The following is a 25,270-nucleotide window of genomic DNA, read 5'->3' on the forward strand; positions in this document are numbered from 1 at the left end:
ATTAACAGGCATTGATTGAGGTGATAGAAAGGCTTTAGTGAAGGTCCTTTTCTTGTATATGTTTCTTGTATATTTCTTGTGTATTGCAGGGATTAGTGCTATTCAGGAGAATATTTTAACATGGTTGGAATAGTAAGCAATTTTTGTAGTCGATTCCGTGTAGAATCAGGGGTTGACCTTTTTTTCTTCGTATCCCCAATTATATGGATGATTTCGATGAATTTTACCTAAGGAACTTGCCAACGACTATGGGAGAACATACTATCAAAGGAAAAGATACAACTCTCTTAGATTTAGATTGTGATCAATGAATACACGTGATTTAAAAGCAGAATACTTCTAATTTATGGCTAAATAACCCCTTGGGATAAATTATGGAATTATTTTCCATTTACCTTGGATGGAACCTTAAACGACGACAAGTTGACGTTTCTCTATTCCGTTTTTTCTACAAAAATAAAATAAAATCGCTGGTTGGAGATTCTGCGGGCCAATCCTGGGTGTTAAATTTCAAAGCACGTACAGATTTTAGGGACTACAAATCGGTTTAGAAGCAGTAACTCAAAATAAGGAGGAGTGAGAAATCTTTGACACAAAAGAGAATCAATCAGTTAATTGATAATAGAGTATGCTTGACTTTTCTTTGATGGTTGGACAGTAATCAACTGTCTTCACTCAGGGTCAATTTCTAACGGCCAGTGCTTACCTTTTTGCAAACTTTAGATTTATTTATATTGTATGGAGAATTTGAGTTTCCTAGATAAAAGCATTGGTGAAATGATCAAATTTCTGGAGGTTTTGAGAGTTGAAAGAACAGATTTAAAAAGTAATGTTAATAAGATTAATTAGCTTCGATAAATCAAAGTGAATAGGTGATGATATGTAACAAGATAGTTAAACAACTGGTTGCATGACTTACCTGGCTAGTATTATTCCTGAAGAGGGTGGATGCAGTGACAATGTAAAAAGTAGAACACCCAGGGTGCAGGATGTTCTTCACGGTTAAAAAAGGTGTGGAATAATAACAAGATAAGACCGTGAACAAAGATTAGAAAATTGGAAGCCACGATAATGACAGGGACCATTATGATAATGAGAGACAATTGTCTAAGAAGACTTTCATATTCTCGTTCGACCGACAGTATATCAAAGAGTGAGGTGTAGAAAAATGCAATTGGATCTCACTTTCCTAGGCTATAAAAGAAGAAAGTTAAAAATTGCTAGACTAAATTTTACGGATTAAGGCTCACAGATTGCTAAAGATTAAAGATTTTGGCCACCCATCTGGGGCCACATTAATGGCATGTTGTTTCCAGTTTGGGAGTGAAATGGTCGTTAAAACCTATGTCAAAGAAACTGGAACTAGTACATGGAAGGGAGAAAATATTGCTTTGAATGGACCGGTGGAAGAGGATCGGATCGGTCTATGTCGGTGTCAGTAGATGTCAGCATTTTCTAGTGTAATTTTTTCTTATGTGTGAATTGTACTTTCATCTTCTTAAAATTCATTGTACATTTTCAAATTGTTTTGTGCGCATTGGATTTTAGTTTTAAGTTTTCGTTTATATATCCCTTTTACATTGGATTCCTTTTCCTTGTTTAGTAGAATAATTATAAAAATAATGTCAATACTATTAATTTCTATTCATCTAGAAGCACTAAGCCCATGGCACTGCAAAATAACCAATTTAATTCTAATTAATTTACGCTGCACAAAGAACTAAAATACATGAATTACAAATACTTTTTATGGGCTGTATTGTTAGCCTGAGAAAGTATCCAATTCTTTCAATACTTACAAAGCACTCATCATTCACAATACTCGCTAGCAATTCTCCGCCAAATATATAATCTCCAATACACATTCTTTCGGAAGGCCTCAATTCTTCACGTTCAAATGTCACGAGACTCGCATTCTTATCCATATATCCACCCACGCGGCAAAAGTATAAGCCATCCTATCCTATCATTCTCCCAATATATTCTCTTCTTACCCCAAGTGGTAGTCTTATTCACCCTAAATTAAATACTGAACCTTAACTCCTAGTTTCTGAATTTCACCCTAAAAAAGGTGACCTAATGTTTCTTTTTCCACCACGTAGGGGTGCAGGGGATAAAAAGGTTTCCTCTATACTGATATACATTCAACCCCGAATTTCGTAAAATATTTCTTGTCATTTTTAGCGCCTCAGCACCTGTAAGAAAAATCTGTCCCCCAATACTTCCCCGACTTCATAATCTTGGATGATCTTCTTTACCCGGAACGGCAATAACCTGGGGAGATTCATCTCCAAGAACTGCTAAATGAGCTGATTTAAATAGCCCAAATATTACTTAGTTCTTCGTTTCAGTTTATATGTCCCTTTGTTTGTTATTTTTGTTTTAATACGAGGTATTTTGAGAGATAGAGAACAGTGAGGGGGAAAAACGGCCACATACACACAAGCACAAAATCAAAAATGCTATAATTGACTTATTTTGACTTTTGGATGTTTTAGATACAGTATCTTGGGAAGAAATACTTCCGTCTTCGAAGAAACCTACAGCGCTTCATGATCACTCAATGGTGGCTTGGAATAATTCGCTTTATGTATTTGGTGGTGGATACCTAACCTTTGGACCAGGATGTCTATGGATTTTTTCAACTGAAGTAAGAAGATTTTGATTTTTTTTGGAAAATGTACGATTTAGGTCAAAAATTGGAGCAGTATTTTGGTTTGTTGCTGTTGATATATGCATAGAGTGGAGATAAAACTCCTATAAGCCCGTTTCTACTGTACAAGCTTTTATAACATATAGAAGCTTGGTGTTAAGAAATTTTTTGGAGGGCGGCAGTCCACCTAATACGTAAATAATTTTTTGTGTTTTAGGACTGAACAACCCTCTTTACTTTTATTTGAGGTGGATTCAAACAGTTCGTGGTAACGAACTGTAGTAAGGAGCGACCCGGCTCAATAGTAACCAAAACTCTAAAAAATGGAATTTTGATACCAATACCTACATAAAAAGAATCGCATTATAATGCTGATTTTAAATATATACGTTTCATCAAGTTTAGTCTTACCCATCAAAAGTTACGAACCTGAGAAAATTTGCGTTATTTTAGAAAATAGGGGGAAACGCCCTTTAGAAGTCATAGAATCTTGACAAAAATCACACCATCAGATTCAACGTATCAGAGAACCCTCCTGTAGAAGTTTCAAGCTCCTATCTACAAAAATGTGGAATTTTGTATTTTTTGCCAGAAGGCAGATCACGGATGCGTGTTTATTTGTTTTTTTGTTTTTTTGTTTTTTTTCCCAGGGGTGATCGTATCGACCCAGTTGTCCTAGAATGTTGCAAGAGGGCTCATTCTAACGGAAATGAAAAGTTCTAGTGCCCTTTTTAAGTGACAAAAAAATTGGAGGGCACCTAGGCCCCGTCCCACGCTAATTATTTTACCAAAGTCAACGGATCAGAATTCTGAGATAGCCATTTTATTCAGCGTAGTCAAAAAACCTTATAACTATGTCTTTGGGGACGACTTACTCCCCCACAGTTCCCGTGGGAGGGGCAACAAGTTACAAACTTTGACCAGTGCTTACATATAGTAATGGTTATTGGGAAGTGTACAGGCGTTTTCAGGAGGATTATTTTGGTTGGGGGAGGGGTTGAGAAGAGGGGGATATGCTGGGGGAACTTTCCATCGATAGTTTGTCATGGGGGAAGAAAATCTCCATGAAGGGAGCGCAGTATTTACTAGCATTATTTAAAAAAAAAAACAATGAAAAAATAAATATGAAAAAGTTCTTTCAGCTGGAAGTAAGGAGCAGCATTAAAACTTAAAACAAACAGACATTATTACCCATTTGAGGGGCTCACCTCCTCCTAATACCTCGCTCTTTACGCTAAAGTATTTTTAGTAATTTCAACTATTTATTCTACGGCTTTTGTGATTCTGGGGTCATTCTTAATGAATTGGGACAAAATTTAAGGTTTAGTGTAAAGAGCGAGGATCTGACAAGGGGGCGAACCCCCTCATATATGTAATAAAAATATGAGAATACAAAAGCTCTTTACGTAAGCTAATTTATAAGTTACGTAAATCTTTTACTAATAAAAATATTCGTAAAAAATTAAAAATTCTAGTTGCCTTTTTAATTAACCAAAAAATTGGAGGGCAACTAGGCTTCCTCTCCCGCTCTTTTTTTCTCAAAATCATTCGATCAAAATTATGAGAAAGCCATTTAGCCAAAAAAAAATGCAAATTTTGTTTTAATTATTCCTCTGCGGAGAGCCAAAATCAAAACATGCATTGATTCAAAAACGTCCAGAAATTAAATAAAAAAACAAGGTTTTTTAACTGAAAGTAAGGAGCGACATTAAAACTTAAAACGACCAGAAATTACTTCGTATATGAAAGAGGCTGCTTCCTCATCAACGCCCCACTCTTTACGCTAAAGTTTTTTACTGTTTTAAAAAGAAGAATTGAGAGAAAGAGTCAAACTTTAATGACAACGGTTAATGACATGCAAATCACCTAAGAAGAACCTGGGAAGTTGCAGATGACATGCCAAGGTGCTGGTGGTAAAGGTTACTTTTTAAAAGTGATCTTTGTTTATTCATTTGCTATTTTGGAAATGGTGTCTTCCCTTTCCTCATGAATGCCTCTGACCATTCAGTTTTGAAATTTATATATCTGCTTCTGTTTTTTTTGTTCCTTCTCCTTATATTTTTCTCGTGCGTACTCTCATTTGCGAACTATTGACCGATCAAATTCCTTCTAATGTGACTTAATTATTTTTTTTCACCAAGTGCATAATTTAACAGTGCATATTTTGGCAAATACGAAAATTTTGTTATTCAGGAAAAATCTACCACCAGTGACAAGAATAAGGAAGCAGTCCGAATAGAAGAAGCGCCCCCATGAATCTGCTTACACTAAGGCCAACCATTTATAAAGAGTAGACAGAGCATCAGCAAAGATCAGTGATGGAAATAGGAGGTCGTGCGCTTTGACCTATAGCTGTGCCAACCAGCGCCAGGTCTCTATAACCTTATAGTGAAATATAGACCTACAATCTCACAGTTCATGTTATCTCTCATTATTTAACATGGTCCTATAACTACTTCTGACATAAAGCAATGGGGGACAAGGGGGTCAGTGAAGTGGCATCATGGTTGTTCCTCAGCGTGTCTAATCTTGCAGAGTCTTTAGAATCTCTTACATTTTATTTTTGACACCTGTGGTTCACAAAACAGAAATATGTTTGTGTCGACAATGTTTTCTTACTACACATCTCACTTACCTGGTAGCAACCAGTCAAATATTGATCAGAAATCCTTAGAGCCAGGTCATACGCACTCAAAGTATGACAGTGACAATGCCCGAAATAAAAAGTCAAAGAAAACACCTGGTATTCTTGTCAGAATCCCAGAAGATTAGACAAACGTTGTGCGGTTTACAAGAGGTAGGACACAAATAGTTGCACATGAAATAAAGAAAGAAAGAAGGAATTCTTTACTGGGGCAAATTTTTAAAAACAGATGTACATCAAACGAAGCGTTGATACAGAAAAGCGCAGCTTTTCGTGGGTAGGCATACGTTGGATTTGGTATGAGAAACATTTTGGAATTCTGAAGTATAAGACAATATTGGAAGAGAACGAGACGTTTAGAGTAATGAGCTTGCGGAAACACAACAACGAAAGCGCCGAGACCCAAACATCCAAATGGGAAACCAATCAGCGAACAAAAGTACGACGATACAATGTCGCTGTTGCCACTATTTGATGAAAAGTATCATACCTTTTACAAGAACCTGACACTTCACCAGCAGACTTTGTGACAGAAGAATCAGAGCCCCTTGAAGAGCTGTGAGCCTAATACTTCTTGTTCTCACACTTTCTGGCTCATTCTTGTATTATATACTTGATACTGCTTATTGGCTTCTCCCGTTTCTGATCGTGTTCATATTAAATAATGAAATTTAGATGGACTAAACACGTTCGTGCAACCTCTCTTTTTTTCTGTTCCAGGTAAAATTACATTTTGCTTGAAAATGTTCCCTCTATTTCCTAGGAAACCATAGACAATATACTATTTACAACATCACTATTATAAAAAACAGGTAAAGTTTGCCTAGATAATTATTTTTGAAAAGTTCTTTCAACCATATTTCGATTTTCCGGAATTAATTAAGTTTATTTTCTCTCTCCTGTAAAAGTTGAAAAAGTGGACTGAGCACGTTTATGCATAACAGCACGGAATTGTCTGAAGTTGGCACTTCATTGTTTTCCAGTCATTTTTTTTCTACTTATAAGCGCTGTGGAGCTTCGAATGCTAATTTAACAAAGCTTTTTCCCAATTTTTTTTTTTGACAAAACACCCATGAAAAAATAAATGTTCATTCTTATCGAAGATGAATTTTCATCTTTATCGAGAATTAAAATTAAAAGAAACAACAAGATTTTTAACTGCAAGTACGAAGCAACATTAAACCTTAAAACGAACAGAAATTATTCCGTATATGAAAGGAGTTGTTCCCTTCTCAACATCTCGCTCATTACGCTAAGGTTTGACTCTTTCTCACAACTCTACTTTTAAAACAATAAAAACTTTAGCGTAAAGAGCAAGGCGTTGAGGATGGGACAACTTTGACTTTTGACTTTTCTTTGTCTTTTAGGGATGTTTCCCCTATTTTCTAAAATAAGAAAAATTTTCGCAGGCTCGTAACTTTTGATGGGTTAAACTAAACTTGATGAAACTTATATTTGTAGAATCAGCGTAAAAATGCAATTCCTTTGATGTAATTATTGGTATCAAAATTCCATTTTTCAGAGTTTCGGTTGCTATTGAGCCGGGTCGCTCCTTACTACAGTTCGTTACCACGAATGGTTTGAAAACACAATAATTAAATTTTCTTCATACAATGACTTAAATGTCTTGTATAGGGCTTTTGGACAAGTTTAGCTTTATTTAAAATTTAATATTTATTAAAAATTTAAACCCAAAAATTGTTATACATGGAATTGGCAGTAACAGAAACCTTTGACGTATATATTTTAGAGAAACTTCAGTCTTAAGAGCTTTGGTTTCTACTGAACTACTTTTGTCCTTACCTATCACTCAATACCATATATCTTATATGTTCTATGTGGGTTTGATGACTGACGTCATTACAAGGATTGATCGTTATGACGTCATGTATGCATTTTGTATTTCTGTATATGACATCATTATAATTTGACGTCGTTATAAGTATCCTAGCTGTTGGGGTGGTGCTTCGCGCCACCCAAACACCTAGTTGGCGGGGCGCTTCGCGCCCCCCAAGCCCCCCCCGGGCGCGTAAGTCGTTATGCGCCATATTAGTTACGCGCCTTTGTAGTTGTGTCCCTGTGTCCCACCTGTGAATAGAGATAGATATAAATATATGTTTTTAACTACGTAAAACATGCGAATATACAACAATCTTCGCTGTCCCATTGTCTGTGCATATAAATAGATTGTCAGGCTTACTGACTCTTGAACATGCAACATATAATTGTCCATGGGAAAAACAATCCGTATTCAGATCTATACCTGATTATTCTAATGATTTGTCCCTGTGTCCCGGTCGTCATTTATATTCCCTGTGTCCCGGTCGTCATTTGTGTCCCGGTGTCCCAGTTTGTAATTTCTCTTTGAGTGTCCCGGTCGTCATTTATATTCCCTGTGTCCCGGTCGTCATTTGTGTCCCAGGGTCCCGGTCTGTAATTTCTATTCGAACAATCCCTGTGTCCCGGTCGTCATTTATATATCCCGCCTGTGCCCCCGGCGTCCCCGTTGTAGTTGTGTCCCTGTGTCCCGGTCGTCATTTATATTCCCTGTGTCCCGGTCGTGATTTGTGTCCGGGTGTCCCAGTCTGTAATTTCTCTTTGAGGTTCCCGGTCGTCATTTATATTCCCTCTGTCTCGGTCGTCATTTGTGTCCCGGTCTGTAATTTCTCTTTGAGTGTTTTTTCTTTTTAGTTTTTTTTAGTTTTTTACCTTTTTTCTTTTTTCAGTTTTCTTTTTCTTCTTTATTTTTCAGCGTCACTATGAAGTACATATCGCCGAACCTAAATCTGTTTTAACTTAAAACAACCTAAAGTTTTTTTTAACTTAAATCTGGTAGGCATTGATGACCTTATCCAAGTCAAAATACCAAACCCAATCATCATCGCTATCATTTTCAGTTTTGATATGTTTTGACTCTCGCTGTCCAGGTGGATTTTCATCTAACTGCGCGGTTTTGCGTTCTTTAGCCGAAAGCCTGTTTTCTTGCTGTTCTTGTGATTCCTCGGCATGCTTTCTTTTCTTGCTTTCTCCATCAGTCGCAAGCCTGTTTTCTTGCTGTTCTTGTGATTCCTCGGCACGCTATGCGAATATACAACATTCTTCTCTGTCCCATTGTCTGTGCATATAAATAGATTGTCAGGTTTACTGACTCTTGAACATGCAACATATAATTGTCCATGGGAAAAACAATCCGTATTCAGATCTATACCTCATTATTCTAATGATGTGTCCTTCTGTACCGGTCGTCATTTGGGTCCCGGTGTCCCAGTTTGTAACTTCTCTTTGAGTGTCCCGGTCGTCATTTATATTCCCTGTGTCACCGGTCGTCATTTGTGTCTCTGTGTCCCGGTCTGTAATTTCTATTCGAACAATCCCTGTGTCCCGGTCGCCATTTATATATCCCGCCTGTGCCCCCGGCGTCCCCGTTGTAGTTGTGTCCCTTTGTCCCGGTCGTCATTTATATTCCCTGTGTCCTGGTCGTGATTTGAGTCCGGGTGTCCCAGTCTGTAATTTCTCTTTGAGGTTCCCGGTCGTCATTTATATTCCCTCTGTCTCGGTCGTCATTTGTGTCCCGGTCTGCAATTTCTCTTTGAGTGTTTTTTCTTCTTAGTTTTTTACCTTTTTTCAGTTTTCTCTTTCTTCTTTATTCTTCAGCGTCACTATGAAGTACATATCGCCGAACCTTTGTTTTTTTAACTTAAATCTGGTAGGCATTGATGACCTTATCCAAGTCAAAATCCCAAACCCAATCATCATCGCTATCATTTTCAGTTTTGATATGTTTTGACTCTCGCTGTCCAGGTGGATTTTCATCTAACTGCGCGGTTTTGCGTTTTTTAGCCGCAAGCCTGTTTTCTTGCTGTTCTTGTGATTCCTCGGCACACTTTCTTTTCTTACTTTCTCTATCAGCAGCACGTTTTTCGGCATAGACTCTTTGAGCAGCTTCCTCGGCTGTTGCCATTGTAGGTTATTCAGTCATTTTACAATTAAACATTTTTCCGTGAACGAATGTCTTAAATACCTTTAATGACGTCAATGTCATAACAAACATGACGACAACTAACTTCATGACACCAGTCGACAAACAAACATGACGTCACTCAACACACACACACACAGACAACCTATTTTTATATATATAGAAGATAGATAGATAAGGCTTTGTGTATGACATCATTATAAGTATATAAGGCTTGCGATTCAAAGAGAATATTTAGTATAAATCCTACAATGGCAGAAGAAACAGCCGAGGAAGCGGCTCAAACAGATAATGCCAAAAGGATTGCGGCTAAAATAGGGAAATAGAAAAGAATGTGTGCCGAGGAATCAATCGCGCCGAGGAATCACGAGAGCAACGTGAAAACAGGCTTGCGGCTAAAAGAGAAATTACTGAAAAAAATCATGCCGAGGAATCACAAGAACAACGTGAAAACAGGCTTGCGGCTCAAAGGGATAATGCCAAAAGAAAGCGTGCCGAGGAATCACAAGAACAGCGTGAAAACAGACTTGAGGCTCAAAGAGATAATGCCAAAAGAAAGCGTGCCGAGGAATCACAAGAGCAACGTAAAAATTATCGCTTGGGATTCAGGTACAGCCCAGTCGATGATTATAGCTTGAGTAGATGTGGTCAAATCGGGACTATGTCTAAAATCTGTCCCTATTGCAAGGCCTTGAAATTTAATGGTGAAACAATGGGAAAGTGTTGCGCCTCAGGAAAAGTTAAACTTCCTCAACTGGCTGCACCACCAGAGCCAATAAGAACTTTGATTCCTGGAACTACGTCAGAATCTAAGCGTTTCTTATTAAACATCGAATATATAGCTCATGTTTCCAAACGACGTCGTTTGGTGCCCAAATCGAAAATAAATATCAATTTATTTCTACTTTCAAAGTAAAAGAGCAAATTTTTCATAGAGCAGGGTCCCTTCTACCACTCTCAGGTGAGAATCATAAATTTTTACAAATGTACTTCATCAGTGATAGCAATTCTGAATTGAATGCATGTTGCGAAATTTCTCCCGACGTTGAAAGGACTATCGTTTCCCAATTGCAACATCTTTTCCACGAAAATAATGATTTAGTGCGCCTGTTCAAAACAACAATCGATTTGATGCCTACTGATACGCATAAAATTGTTATTTCCGCTGACAAAACACCTACTGGCGAACATTTGCGTAGATACAATGCTCCAACTATCGACGAAGTGGCAATTGTTATGGTCGGGGGATCAGTTTTTACCTCGATATATTGTTTTTCATAAGCGAAACGCTCAGTTGGTAATAATTGCTGAAACTCATCGATGCTACGATGCCCTACAATATCCAATAATTTTTTGGGATGGAGCCAACAGCTATCACTTTAATAATAAATTGATATATCCATCCACTAACAAACAAACGGATAAGAAATGCAGCGCAATGAATTATTATTCTTATAGACTAATGATTCGTCACAATGAAGATAATTATATTTTATAATGCCATCAACTGTTTCACCAATACATCGTTGATAGGTATGCAAAGATTGAATCAGAACGTTTGCTATTTATCCGTCTGAATCAGACCAAGCTCCACTCTGAACAATACATTCATTTACAAGATGCAGTTGTAAATGACGGTAATACCACTAACGTTGGAAGATTAACGGTTTTACCTTCGCCATATGCTGGCAGTCCCCGTCAAATGCATGAATATGCTCAAGATGCTATTGCGTGGTCGTCCAGATTTATTTATTACATTTACATGTAATCAATCTTGGAACGAGATACAGCAGCTTTTACTTCAAGGACAATCGGCGGTTCATAGACATAACCTTATGGCCCGTGTCTTCCAGCAAAAGTTGAAATCACTGATAAACTACATAGTAAAACTTAAAGTGTTTGTGTCAGTGCGAGGCTGGATATACTCAGTGGAATGGCAAAAACAAGGATTGCCACACGCACATATACTAATATGGCTGCATGATAAAATTACTTCTAATGAAATTGACACATGTGATTTCCGCTGAATTACCTAATGAAAATGTCCATAAGGGCTTATATGGTATTGTGGTAAAAAGTAAGATACATGGACCTTGGGGTGCACTGAATGAAAAATCATCATGCATGGCCAATGAAAGGTGCGCAAAGCAATATCCTCAACTTTTAGTACCCAAAGCAATTACTGGAGATGATGGTTACCCACGATGTAGAAGAAGATCTACTGAAGATGGTGGTAAACCAACAATAATAAAGAAGCATAACGGTACCACCATTGAAGTAGATAACCAGTGGGTTATTTCATATTCACCTTTATTATAAAAAAATATTTAATGCACATATAAACGTTGAATACTGTAACTCCGTAAAGGCAATCAAATACATATGTATATACGTCAACAAATTCAACGACATGGCATTTTTTGGCTTGCAGTCCGAAATCGGTGATATCGATGAAATCATACAATATCAGGCTGAAAGATAAATAAGCAGTAATGAAGCTGTTTGGTGAATTCTTTCATTTCCAATGCATGAACGAAGTCCAGCTTTTGTTCACTTAGCAGTACATTTACAGAATGGTCAACGCGTTTATTTTTCGAAATCCAACGTGCAACAAAGAGCCCTGAATCCACCGGATACAAGGTTAATGGACAGCGAAGAATGTTGTATATTCGTAAGTTTTACGTAGTTAATTTACAGTGTATATGTATATCTATCAATCTATCTATCTATATAAAAGTAAGTTTTATGTATGCATGTTTGTTTGTTTGTAAAAAGAGGGTTTGCATATGACGTCATTATAAGTATATAAGGCTTTGTATATGCACAAACAGTGGGACAGCGAAGAATGTTTTATATTCGCAAGTTTTACGTAGTTAAAAACATATATATATATATATATATATATATATATCTATATATATATATATATATATATATATATATATATATATATATATATATATATATATATATATATATATATATATATATATATATATATATATATATATATATTCACAGGTGGGACACAGTGACACAACTACAATGGCGCGTAACTGATATGGCGCGTAACGACTTACTCGCGCGGGGGGCTTTGGGGGGGGGGGGGGTTTCCAAGCACCACACCAACAGCTAGTAGTCTGATGAAAATATAACCCTAAACTCTATTTAAGCATATATACAATTAGTTAAAACATTAAAGGATTTAACAGTCTTTTCATGAAAATTACATCTTAAATAGCCTTTTTCAAGTGAAATTGATCAAGTTGATTAGAGCTGAATCTATGATTTCCATTTATTTATTATACTTTGCATTTCCTTTCATTGGATGATCGTATTGAACCAGTTAAAGTAACAAAAGAGGCTGCACTATACGAAAGTGTGGATTTCTCCCGTTTTGAACGTTTGAAACAGCGAAATGCTAAGTTCAGTACCCCCTTTTGCAACTAAAAGAGGTAAAGGGATTTTGAAGAGAAATTTACTTAAAAATTTCAAATAACCATTTATACAGTCTCGTAGTTTCAGACAACACATTGCCATTTGCCATTTGTGAAAATTTCGCTTGCAATGTTAAATAAAGTAAAAAAAACAAAGAAAGTACACACTTCCTAGTTGATTAACCCCAACAAGACAAATTTTTCATTCCCTGTTGACATTAGTATATTTTGCCAAAACCCACGGTCGACTCGATTTGCCATCAAGGGATTAATGTCATTCCCTGTTGACATTAAATAAGAAAACAGGTTTTTTAAATGAAAGTAAGGAGCGACATTAAAGCTTAAAACGAGCAGAAATTACTTCGTATATGAAAGGGGCTTTTCCTTCTCAACGCCCCGCTCTTTACGCTAAAGTTTGACACTTTCTCTCAACTCTACATTTTAAAACAGTAAAAAACTTTAGAGTAAAGAGCGGGGCGTTGAAAAGGAAAAGCCCCTTTCATATACGAAGTAATTTCTGTTCGTTTTAACTTTTAATGTCGCTCCTTACTTTCATTTAAAAAACTTGTTTTTTATTTAATTTCTGAACATTTTTTAATCAATGTATGTTTTGACCTTGGCTCTCCGCAGAGGAATAATTAAAACGAAATTTGTATATTTATTTTTTTTGGCTAAATGGCTTTCTCATAATTTTGATCGAATGATTTTGAGAAAAAAAGAGCGGGCGAGGAAGCCTAGTTGCCCTCCGATTTTCGGTTAATTAAAAAGGCAACTAGAAATTTTTTAAGAATATTTTTATAAGTAAAAGATATACGTAACTTATAAATTAGCTTACGTAAAGAACTTTTGTATTCTCATATTTTTATTACATACTAGCTGTTGGGGTGGCGCTTCGCGCCACCCCAACACCTAGTTGGTGGGGCGCTTCGTGCCCCCCAAGCCCCCCCGCGCGCGTAAGTCGTTACGTGCCATATTAGTTACGCGCCATTGTAGTTGTGTCCCTATGTCCCACCTGTGAATAGAGATAGATATAAATATATGTTTTTAACTACGTAAAACATACGAATACACAACATTCTTCGCTGTCCCATTGTCTGTGCATATAAATAGATTGTCAGGTTTACTGACTCTTGAACATGCAACATATAATTTTCCATAGGAAAAATAATCCGTATTCAGATCTATACCTCATTATTCTAATGATGTGTCCCTGTGTCCCGGTCGTCATTTATATTCCCTGTGTCCCGGTCGTCATTTGTGTCCCGGTGTCCCAGTTTGTAATTTCTCTTTGAGTATCCCGGTCGTCATTTATATTCCCTGTGTCCCGGTGTCCCGGTCGTCATTGAGGTTCCCGGTCGTCACTTATATTCCCTCTGTCTCGGTCGTCATTTGTGTCCCGGTCTGTAATTTCTCTTTGAGTGTTTTCTCTTTTTAGTATTTTTTTAATTTTTTACCTTTTTTCTTTTTTCAGTTTTCTTTTTCTTCTTTATTTTTCAGCGTCACTATGAAGTACATATCGCTGAACCTTTGTTTTTTTTAACTTAAATCTGGTAGGCATTGCTGACCTTATCCAAGTCAAAATCCCAAACCCAATCCTCATCGCTATCATTTTCAGTTTTGATATGTTTTGACTCTCGCTGTCCAGGTGGATATTCATCTAACTGCGCGGTTTTGCGTTCTTTAGCCGCAAGCGTGTTTTCTTGCTGTTCTTGTGATTCCTCGGCACGCTTTCTTTTCTTACTTTCTCTATCAGTCGCAAGCCTGTTTTCTTGCTGTTCTTGTGATTCCTCGGCACGCTTTCTTTTCTTACTTTCTCTATCAGCAGCAAGTTTTTTGACATAGGCTCTTTGAGCAGCTTCCTCGGCTGTTGCCATTGTAGGTTCTTCAGTCATTTTACAATTAAACATTTTTCCGTGAATGAATGTCTTAAATATCTTTAATGACGTCACCGTCATAACAAAAATGACGACAACTAACTTCATGACGTCAGTCAACCCACAAACCTGACGTCACCTGACAGACACATCCACAGACAACTTATTTTTATATATATATAGATATGATGGGGTTTGCCCCCTCGTCAATACCTCGCTCTTTACACTAAAGCTTAAATTTTGTCCCAATTCATTAATTAAGAATGACCCCTGAATCACAAAAGCCGCAGAATAAATAGTTGAAATTACTAAAAATACTTTAGCGTAAAGAGCAAGGTATTAGGAGGGGGTGAGCCCCTCATATGGGTAATAATTTCTGTTCGTTTTAAGTTTTAATGCTGCTGCTTACTTCCAGCTGAAAAAAAACTTTTTCATATTTATTTTTTCATTGTTTTTTTTTTAAGTAATGCTAGTAAATCCTGCGCTCCCTTCATGGAAATTTTCTTCACCCATGACAAATTCCTCGATGGAAAGCTCTTTCAGCATATCTCCCTCTTCTCAACCCCTGCCTCCAACCAAAAAAATCTTCCTGAAAACGCCTGTACACTTCCCAATAACCATTACTATATGTAAGCACTGGTCAAAGTTTTGAACTTGTAACCCCTCCCACGGGGACTGTGGGGGAGTAAGTCGTCCCCAAAGACATAGTTATGAGGTTTTTCGACTACGCTGAATAAAATGGCTATCTCAGAATTCTGATCCGTTGACTTTGGGAAAATAATTAGCGTGGGAGGGGGCCTAGGTGCCCTCCAATTTTTGGTCACTTAAAAAGGGGACTAGAACTTTTCATTTCCGTTAGAATGAGCCCTCTCGCAACATTCTAGGACAACTAGGTCGATACGATCACCCCTGGGGGAAAAAAACAAACAAATAAACACGCATCTGTGATCTGCCTTCTGGCAAAAAATATAAAATTCCACACTTTTGTAGATAGGAGCTTGAAACTTCTACAGTAGGGTTACGCTGAATCTGATGGTGTGATTCTCGTTAAGATTCTATGATTCTTAGGGGGTGTTTTCCCCTATTTTCTAAAATAGCGCAAATTTTCTCAGTCTCGTAACTTTTGATGGGTAAGACTAAACCTAATGCAACTTATATATTTAAAATCAGCATTAAAATGCGATTCTTTTGATGTAGCGAAATTCCATTTTTTAGAGTTTTGGTTACTATTGAGCCGGGTCGCTCCTTACTACAGTTCGTTACCACGAACTGTTTGATTAGTATATTTTGCCAAAACCCGCGGTCGACTCGATTTGCCATCAAGGGAACTAGCTTCTCAAGTATGACAGCAAGTTTTTCACTCTGTACACCTTTTTGCTATGACATCTTCGAGGAGAAAACTTGACAATCGAAGTTTTGCTAATAGGAAGTCCCTTTCTTGAGGTGTTTCGTCCAAGTCGGTTTTCACGGACATGGTTTGTTTGCCTCTGACAAAAGAAACCTGCACAATATCACCTAAGTTACATGGATTTTTTTTCGTGTTTCTTCCTGACTTCCACAATCTGATATCTCCAAAGCACATTTTCAGGATTTCATTTTTTCCCCAGGCTTGGAAAATCAGCTCGTTTATGCTCTGGAAAGAGCATACTGCTTTGGTGCGCCGAATCTTTGACTCAATGTTTCCATGGAAAGTGTCCGCACTCACGTTACTATGGCCTTTTGTCAAGTGACGAAGATCAATTCAATTGACTGTGGTTTCTGAGGCGTTGACAATCTGAACAAAAGCAGTTAGAGTGTCCAATTCTTGTTTTGGGCGATACAGTTGTCATAGTACAGTATGATGTCTTTGACTCCAAGAGTAGCCTGAACTTCAATGAATTTGTCAAGAGCGCTTGCAATGTTCTCCGCATTTCTTCCAGAAATGGCCTCGTGCCAATTTACACAATAAGAGAGACAAGTCGGATTCCTTGTCCCAACTGGTGCAAAGGTCTCGTAGAATCACGAGAGACTGATGAAAAAAGTGTCTTTAAAGACGACATCGTGGGCAGAAGAAGGATCTTCTGCAAGTTGAAACTGTAAACCCTTTCAGTGTTTTTCCATACACGATCGGCGTCAGTAGCGTAAAGGTTTTTCGATTTTTTATACTTCTCTTGATACTTTTCCAGCTTTGTTACCTCAGTTTCAGAGGCTGATCTGGCACTGATTTTGGCTGATAGGTGTCAGTAGGTATCACATTCATCAATAGAAGGCATTTTCAAGGACACATGCTGTTTCTTCAGTTCTTCTCGATGAATATTCAGACCAATTTCCACTCCGGGATTTTTGTCTTTAAAATCCTTTACTAGGAAAGTAACGGTAATTTCCCTTGAAAGATTTGTCTAGTTAGGACAGTGCTCGCGCCTATAGTGCGTCATAGAAGGCTTAAATGTCATAATGTGTTGTCTAACGAGGAATTCTTGTGCTTCTCCATAAATCTTTGGATTCTCTCTTGCAGCCATTCCCCGTTTATCCACTGAGTTTGAGTGGATCTTCTGCTTACTCGCGAAGAACATGCTGAATGATCTTGTCGGATTTTGGGGGGTAGTCCAGGATTGCCAAAAACATTTGTTTGCAGATCTGCTTCAGTTCAGAATAAAATGGGAAGTAAAACATTGTAGATCTATTCTTTCTGATGGAACAATTTTCTGCATTTTCGAATCGTCTTCGCTTTGGCTTGTTGGCTGTGATGTAGGGCTTAAGCCACTTGAGTTTCTGCTCAAATCCAGACGACCAGAAAGATTGACTTAGACTTTTTCGCAGCTCCTGGGTAATAAGTGAGCACTGAAGCTTACATTTCTCCAAATCACACCCAAAGAGAATAGGTCTTTCTTTGATCAAAGACGCTTCGCCGTCAATCTCAATAACTGGTTCTGTAGCTGGCTGAATATGCGAACTTGTTAAAAGACCAGATGGACTAAGCTCATTCTCAATGATAAGTGACTTGACCTGGTCAGCTTCAGAGTCAAGTAGTTCCTGTGCTAATGGCAGGATATCCTCAGTAGTATCAGCTGAGAAGACTTGGATAGAAGACAAAGTAGAAGTATTGTTCATCAAGAGAGTCTTATTTTCTGCGATGTCGTTTGATAACGCTAATACTATGACACTCGGTGCTAACGGCAGGACATCTTTAACAGCGTCAGCTGAGACTTCTTTGATAGTAGAAAAAGTGGAAGTGGAATTCATCGAGAGAGTCTAATCTTCTCGGACATAACTTGATAGTTCTGCTGATACTGCAAGACTGAAGCTGTCTAAATCGTCTCGCAAAGCATGATTGAGAAGGGGTGCGAAGCTCATATTATTCATTTCAGCAAGAATATCTGTTAGCACGGAGTTGTCGTTAAGCTTTAATGGGTTATTTTCACTTTTGGCTCTAATATAACTTTCAGAATATCTACAGTTGCAGAGAAAAGTAACGCATTTGCATATTGTCTTCAAGCATCTTTAAGTGAATAATTCATGGGTACCTAAATTCCCAATCACATTCCTTTTCAGTTAAACTTTAACAAAGACAAATCAGATTTCTCCTTACCTTTTGGCAACTATGTCACGAGCCTTTTGAACCATGGTCCAAGCTCTTTGAGGCATTGTTCCTTCACACAGGCTGCTTTGGATGAACTAAGACAAGTTCACTAAAATCTAAATAGTTCTGACTTAGCTCTACAATTGAAACAGACGAACGGTGCTCTTGTGCCCGACTGAGGGAGACTTATGTCAACCAAAATTTATAATACGATCATTTGAATCAGACATAAGTGCATTTTCTTGGTAAAAGACGTCAAGCCACGTGACAAAGGAATGAAGTTTGATTGGGCTTAGAATATACGTCTTTTTCAAAAAGAAAAGTTGGTAGAAGCAAGAGAATTTGTGGATATACGTCTGATACAGAAATTCAACTTCTAACCCGTTTAACTTAGACAAACATAGATGGCACCAATGGAAAGAACGCGAAAATTTACCATAGAGTGCTAATATCTCAATTTCTTCCAGAATGGCGTTTACGTCTATTTCACAAAAAAAAACGGCTGAACTGACTGAGGCGATTTAATTCGTATCGGTACTCAAAATCCAGTGACAACTTGATTCTAATGTCAAATTTGATAAATAAGAAAAGTATTGGACAATTCACTTTTGTTTGTTTCTTTTTGCTTTTTCAATGGAAATACTTATGCCCAAATTTACAGCAAAAAAAAATATACAAAATAGTGGAGACAAACTATATCCGGTTTCTAAGTTTCAAATAAATTTTAATCTTTTTAGAAACAACACTGGCGATTGGTTAAAGTCAGCAATTCATCTTGGCCTCATGGAAGACGAGCACATGCTGCAACCATTCACAAAGACGTAATGTATGTCTTTGGAGGTTACCAGGATCTCCGAGGACCTCTTAATGATCTTTGGCTTTTTGATTTGCGTAAGTGGACTAATACAAATTTCCTTAGATGCCGTTCGAATCTCTGTTCTTAAAAATTTGGCCCCACCCTTCTTTCAGAATTAAACTAACAGCCTCGAAAATCTTATTTTAGCTAAGAATGATTTATATAAAATACAAACAATTAAAAAAAGCTTTTAAGGACGGTACATGGTCTACATTTTACCAATTGCTTCTAATTTCTTCAATAGCCTTTATTCAAGAATTTTTACGTTCTGTGGTGGCAAAGAAGTTTTGACCATAGATTGGTAATGTGGGTTCCAGAGATCAAGCCTGGATGAAGCAATATACTGCAAGGGCAACGCAAGGAATACAATTGTCAAGAATCTTTGGTAATCCAATTACTTTTTTCAAAGAGTTTTTTGAGTTTGTTAATTACAAGACGAATAAAGCAAGATGATGTTAAATTCAAGGACGCTTTATTTTTCCCTAATAATATTTGATTTTGAGTAAGGTAGGCATTTAAGGGATTTAAAGTGACTAGTAGATATACGTCAAAAATGACAAAAAACTGAAGGCAACAAAAATATAGACCATAAGATAATTGTTTGAAGGCGACTTCAAATTTTGTGCTGTGGTGGGAAGTAGTTCTCTTAAGATCTTGATGGAAGTGTATGCACTAAATATTTTATGCTTTAATATCTGATATACTGATAACCTGAAGAAAGTGGATTTGGTGACATAGAAATTACTAGATTGGAAAAAAGGGAGGAATTTTAAAACTAAATGAATGAAGGGGGGAGGATTCAGGGACTTATGATCTTTTACAAAAAGGTGAAATGGCTGATTTCAGGGCGAATTATTCACTCCAATTCCTTTTGGAATTACTATTGCACTGCTTCCCTGTGTAATAGTCATCCCTAAGCTATTTCAAATCCTAAAAGTCAAAATACATTCTAATGGGATATTTTAGTTGGTTTTCTCAATCTCTTTTTCAGATTATATACAAAAATAACAAGTAAGCTACCACATTGTAAACGTACAGAAAAGATATTTTTCCCCAGTGGTGATACTGCTTAAATGTTCTAGTGACCTATTTAAGTGACCAGAAGGATTGTGTCACGGGGGAGTGGTGTATTCTGGCATTTTGTAGCACTAAACTGCAATTGTAGCTCAAAGGGGATTAAGTTGCTATCAATTGAAAATTCTGAGGTATCTAGTCGATTTAAAAATATAGAAAAAATATTTTACCAGTAGCAGAGTTTGTATGCCGCACTGTGAATAACTTGTTACTGAGAAGTCACGTAGTCGATGTCAGATGTTAAATTAAAATAAACAATTTTTTTACTGAGATTAAGGAGCAGCATTGAAACTAAAAAAGTAAGAGAAATTGTTCCGTATATGAAGAGTTTTCCCTCCTTAAGACCCTGTTCCTTACGCTTAAGCTGTAAGTACTTTTAAAAAAGCTTCCTATTCAAGTTAAACCCATGTGCTTCATTTGCCGTTCTTACGAATTTGGAACAAACAGTCAAACTTTGGCATAAAGAGCAAGGCATTAAGGAGGAGGTAATCCTTCATATACGGAATAGTTTCTGTTCGTTTTGAGTTTTAATGCTGCTCTTTAAATTAAGTTAAAACAACTTTCTTTATTTCTAATTTATGCTCGTTTTTCAAACAGAGCGAGTAAATCTGGCTCATCTTCCATAAAATTTACTCCACACCTCACGGGAAAGTCATTCGTGAAAATTTCATCCAACTTAAAGTGCACCTTCCCCTGTCGAGTTCCCTTCAGAAAATTGCATCCTCGCTAAGAATCCCATCTCCCCGCATAGTTTCTTGCAGACGGCTCAGCCTGAAAAATTATTCTTAGCTTATATTCTTTTGAAAAAAAATTAATCTCTAATCGATTTCTCGATCACTCCAAAAATACCACCTTCCATGGAAACATTTTCCCCGAAACCAAGTCATGTGGAAAATAGCCTCCGAATAGTTAGAACATCTCTACATGCAAAATCGACTTGGCAAAGAACACGTAAAACAACAAACATAAGTTCGTATTGGAACTCAGTCAAATTCCCTCGGTGTAAAATTTTCCCAGGAAAATTTATCTCCTCCGAAAATTCCCTCACCTTGGAGGATTCTCCCAATTAGAATCCAACCCAAGCATGCTCCCCCTGCCCCCCGAATAATGTCCAAATAATAAATACTATACGTAAACAATAAATACAATAAGACAGAGGCCTAACAATAACATAAATATGAAGAGGCCTGTCATAAATGACAGGCATCTTCCCACAAGCTGTGAGTACTAGGAGCAAATTAGATCCCACGATATCCATAGGGGGTATACCTGAATTTGCTAATCCCTAAAGATGCTAGTATTATTAATTACGGACACGTGGGTATTACGTAATACTACATGGAATGTTTTTATTCAATATTTTTTTTCATGGTTGTTAAGTAAATGTTAATTGTTTACTTATGCAAATGTTTTCTCCAAAATTTCTTCAAGACTTGTTTCTTCATAGGCGATAGTCAAGTGCCCCGGTTGTAAAAAAAGATCTTAGTCCATTGTTTACTTATGTCAAAAAAGTAATTTTGCGCAACATCAATAGTTGGGTGTTCCGAGGACCTCTGTAATCCAGCAAAAACAGGTTTTTAAGGCCAATGACAATTGCATTGCTAGGGCTCATGCAAGACTTGATCCTTTACTTTAGTATTGGAATAGAGTTCAGAGCATAAACACTGTGGATAATGATTATTGTTGTTATATTTAGTATATATTTAGTCATGAATGCTTTTACTATGTTGGAAGCTGAAGGTGCTAACAGTGGTGAAATGAAACCAAGAGTACCTAATGTTGCAGTAGAAGATGTTGTCGACTAACCTTTGGATGGGATGTGATTTTTACGAGATAAGTGATATCATTGAGCAAATTCAAGTTGGAACAACAGTTATATTTTGAAGTAAAAATGAATATTATGTATATACAGAGACTAAAATATGGATTGAATTCATTTGTGACATATTTTGAAGAAGCGATTTGATTCAGTATGTAAAAAAGGAGTATGTTTCCTACTATTCCATTTTTGAAAATATTTTTCTTGTTGGATATTTTAGTGGTGATGAGATGATAGAAAGTATCTTCATTTTTTGATTCTTTTAATTTATAATCAGCAGTGAGAGTATCGGGTTTAAAAATGAATTGATTTGAGGAACAAAAAAGATGCGGAGTCCTTTGACTTTCCAAAAATGTTTGATTCTAAATTGTATTTACTCAATTTATTGACATACTTATTGAAACAAAACAAAATCATATTTTGGATTTGCTATTGAACACTACCTAGAAATTCGTTTAAGACAAACATTTTTCACATGGCAACAAAAAACAAGTCAAAAATTCTGACCAAATAGATTTTGTGACGTCTCTCGATTACTCCTTTCTAGAAGAAAAAGGATCATTCATTTTATCAATCGCAGCTCAGCTGTTTTTTGGAAGTGAAAAAGTCAACGGTGAGAAAAATCTTCTACATATATCAACTGTGTTTCTATACATTTGGCAGTTGATCATTCTGTGAGAATTGTACTATTATTGATGCCTCTGGTGAAAAGTATAGATTACACAATCCTTGAACATTGCATAGAAGATATGCAGTGTAAATCAAAGACCGTGCTTCCTTGTTTTGAAGATGTTTGTGACTCTCACACTAGAGGTTTCCTGTGTTCCAATTGTCGCTATGATAAAAGTGATCACTGGGAATACACTTACTCTGGCTTGATTGGGAAAAACACTAGACGTGATTTCAGTTTTTTTTTACGGATACTGGTACAGTCAAGGTTTTAAATTGTTTTGGGGCAAAGAATCTGGTCTACGCTTCAATTATTGGACTAACAAGAGAGTTTGGTTACTACGATATTTCTGTGAAGAGAGTAGTTACTGTGATTATAAGCCAACTGATATTATTTGGCTGTTACATAAAGTAATTCTTCATATGAGAATACTCTGTGTGACATCACGTCAAACAGCCAAATTGAAACTTGTAAATTTCATAATATGAATCAGAATATTATTACTGACTTCACAAAGATAAATAGTTAAAATGAAGTTACACACTACTCTACAAAATGTGACCCTGACTTTACATGCCTAAATGAGTATAAGTTGAATCCTATTAAGCAGCCACCACTAATTGTTGTCGATGGTTACCTATACGTAGAAAAAAAAATCTAAAGGATGACTCGAAGAAAAAATCTTAAGAAGACTTTTTTATTGTACATATTTATATTTTATTAATAAACAAATTCTCAAACATTCTTAAATCACTTTATTCTTAGGGTACTGAAATCAGTACAATACAGGTAAGAAAGAATATTTTCCACTATAAAGTCGTTCAATCGAGGATTGTGTACATAATTGCTGAGAAATTCACTGTAAGTATAGCCACGAAATAAAAAATAAAATAGATAAGTGCATGAAAATCAAAGCTTTTTATCGATAAACCTTGTACTTACATCCGATTTTGAATAGTAGATTTCCCCACTTCGCTCAAGAAAGTCTTTGATGTGGGGCGTGTAGAATGCGTTTGGTAGACCAAGAGGATTGAAATATCCTATATTCGTTGCTGTTCGAAAAGTATATAGCCGTTGAACCCTTTTTACAGTTGACGGACTACTATTAGCGATGGTAATGCTATCGCTATTGTTATGAATATTTTCAAGGATATCCGAGGCTAAGCAATAGGTTTTTTTATTTGGACAAGCACCCGTCAAGTTGAATACATTGATTATTTGACTTGTCTTCACGTGTTACAATGAGATAAAACAAAATGAAGTTACATTCTACTTTAGAAAATGTGACCCTGTCTATATAAATGCTGAGAAATTCACTGTAATGTACCCAAGATACCTAAAAATAAAATATGGTAGGGTATGAAAACCACAGCTTTTGATCGATCAATCTTGTACTTGCTTCCGAATTTGAGTACTAGATTTCCAACTTCGCTCCAGGATGTTTTGATGTTGGCTGTGTGGAAATGCAACTGGTAGGCCAAGAGGGTGGAAAATACCATATTCGTTGCTGTTTGAAAGATGAATAGCCAATTACCCCTCATTACTGCCGACGGACTACTATTAACGATGATAATGCTATCGCTAGTGTTATGAGTACTTTCAAGGAAGTCCGAGGCTGTGCAATAGGCTTTGTATTCAGACATTTCTGGAACCAAGTTGAATACGTTGATTACTTGATTTGTGTTCATGGTGCCCAGTCTAATATAACACTGCTATCAATCAATCAATCAATCGATCAATTTATTAATACTAAAAGAAAAACTATTACAAAAGTAAAGCGGTTACTAGGCCCAAGAAGCTTTGCTTGTAATGGACCACAGAGAGCAAGAATAAAACACTTTTATATATATATATATATATATATATATATATATATATATACATATATATATATATATATATATATATATATATATATATATATATATATATATATATATATATATATATATATATATATATATATATATATATATATATATATATATATGTATATATATATAACACTGGAACAAGACAAGGACATTTAACAGATAGAAGATTTAGAAGGAGATTTAATATATAGCCGAAAATGATTTTAAAAGAAGAGAAGTGACATACAAATTGGGATAGAATTAAAAAGAGAGACAAAAATTATTGAACTGGAAAGACCCGACGAAATAATGCCTTTGCAGAAAGAAAAAGAGGGACATCCGAAGGGATGGAGTTCCATAATAGAATTGACTGATATACATGAGACCTCCGAGCTGCTGTAGAGGATCGTTTCGGTAAAATAAATCGTCGAGAAGAATTACGTAAACAAGAAAATTACCAACCTGAGCCTGTCCGTGAGAAAAACTGATGCAGGGTCGGTGGGAGAGTACCTAGAAAAGTAGAATGCGCTAAATAAAGAGTATTTTTACCTATAATATGATCCAGGTAATTTTCAAAAAGCTTTCAATTTGATTTAGCGACATTAATGCTATACTATCCATCAGTGTCTTGGCAAAGGTAAACTCTAATCGTACAGTGCCCGTTCAGACAATGCTCATATCTTGAGCACCAAATAAATACAATACAATGATACCATAAGTTTTAGAAAAAATTGTACGAGTTATGCCATTTTCAAATAGTTATGAATCTAAATCTAGGGACTGCAATGTAAATTCATCTATAAACCTGTAGGATTTATCAAAGGATATGTTGTAAAGAGGAATTCCATTTAC

The 25,270-nt window shown here is 36.5% G+C and overlaps 1 protein-coding gene across 5 annotated transcripts in view; it reads left to right on the top strand.

The window, feature by feature from the left end:
• Positions 1 to 25,270, top strand: part of LOC136026365 (rab9 effector protein with kelch motifs-like) — a 116,942-nt gene that overhangs the window by 37,760 nt on the left and 53,912 nt on the right. For all 5 annotated transcript variants that reach the window (XM_065702935.1, XM_065702928.1, XM_065702919.1 and 2 more), the window contains exons 3-4: positions 2,499 to 2,650; positions 18,884 to 19,037. In XM_065702935.1, the coding sequence (XP_065559007.1) occupies positions 2,499 to 2,650; positions 18,884 to 19,037 (306 nt within the window). The remainder of the gene's footprint in view (positions 1 to 2,498; positions 2,651 to 18,883; positions 19,038 to 25,270) is intronic.

Source organism: Artemia franciscana, chromosome 1 (genome assembly GCF_032884065.1).
Source record: "Artemia franciscana chromosome 1, ASM3288406v1, whole genome shotgun sequence".
NCBI lineage: Eukaryota > Metazoa > Arthropoda > Branchiopoda > Anostraca > Artemiidae > Artemia > Artemia franciscana.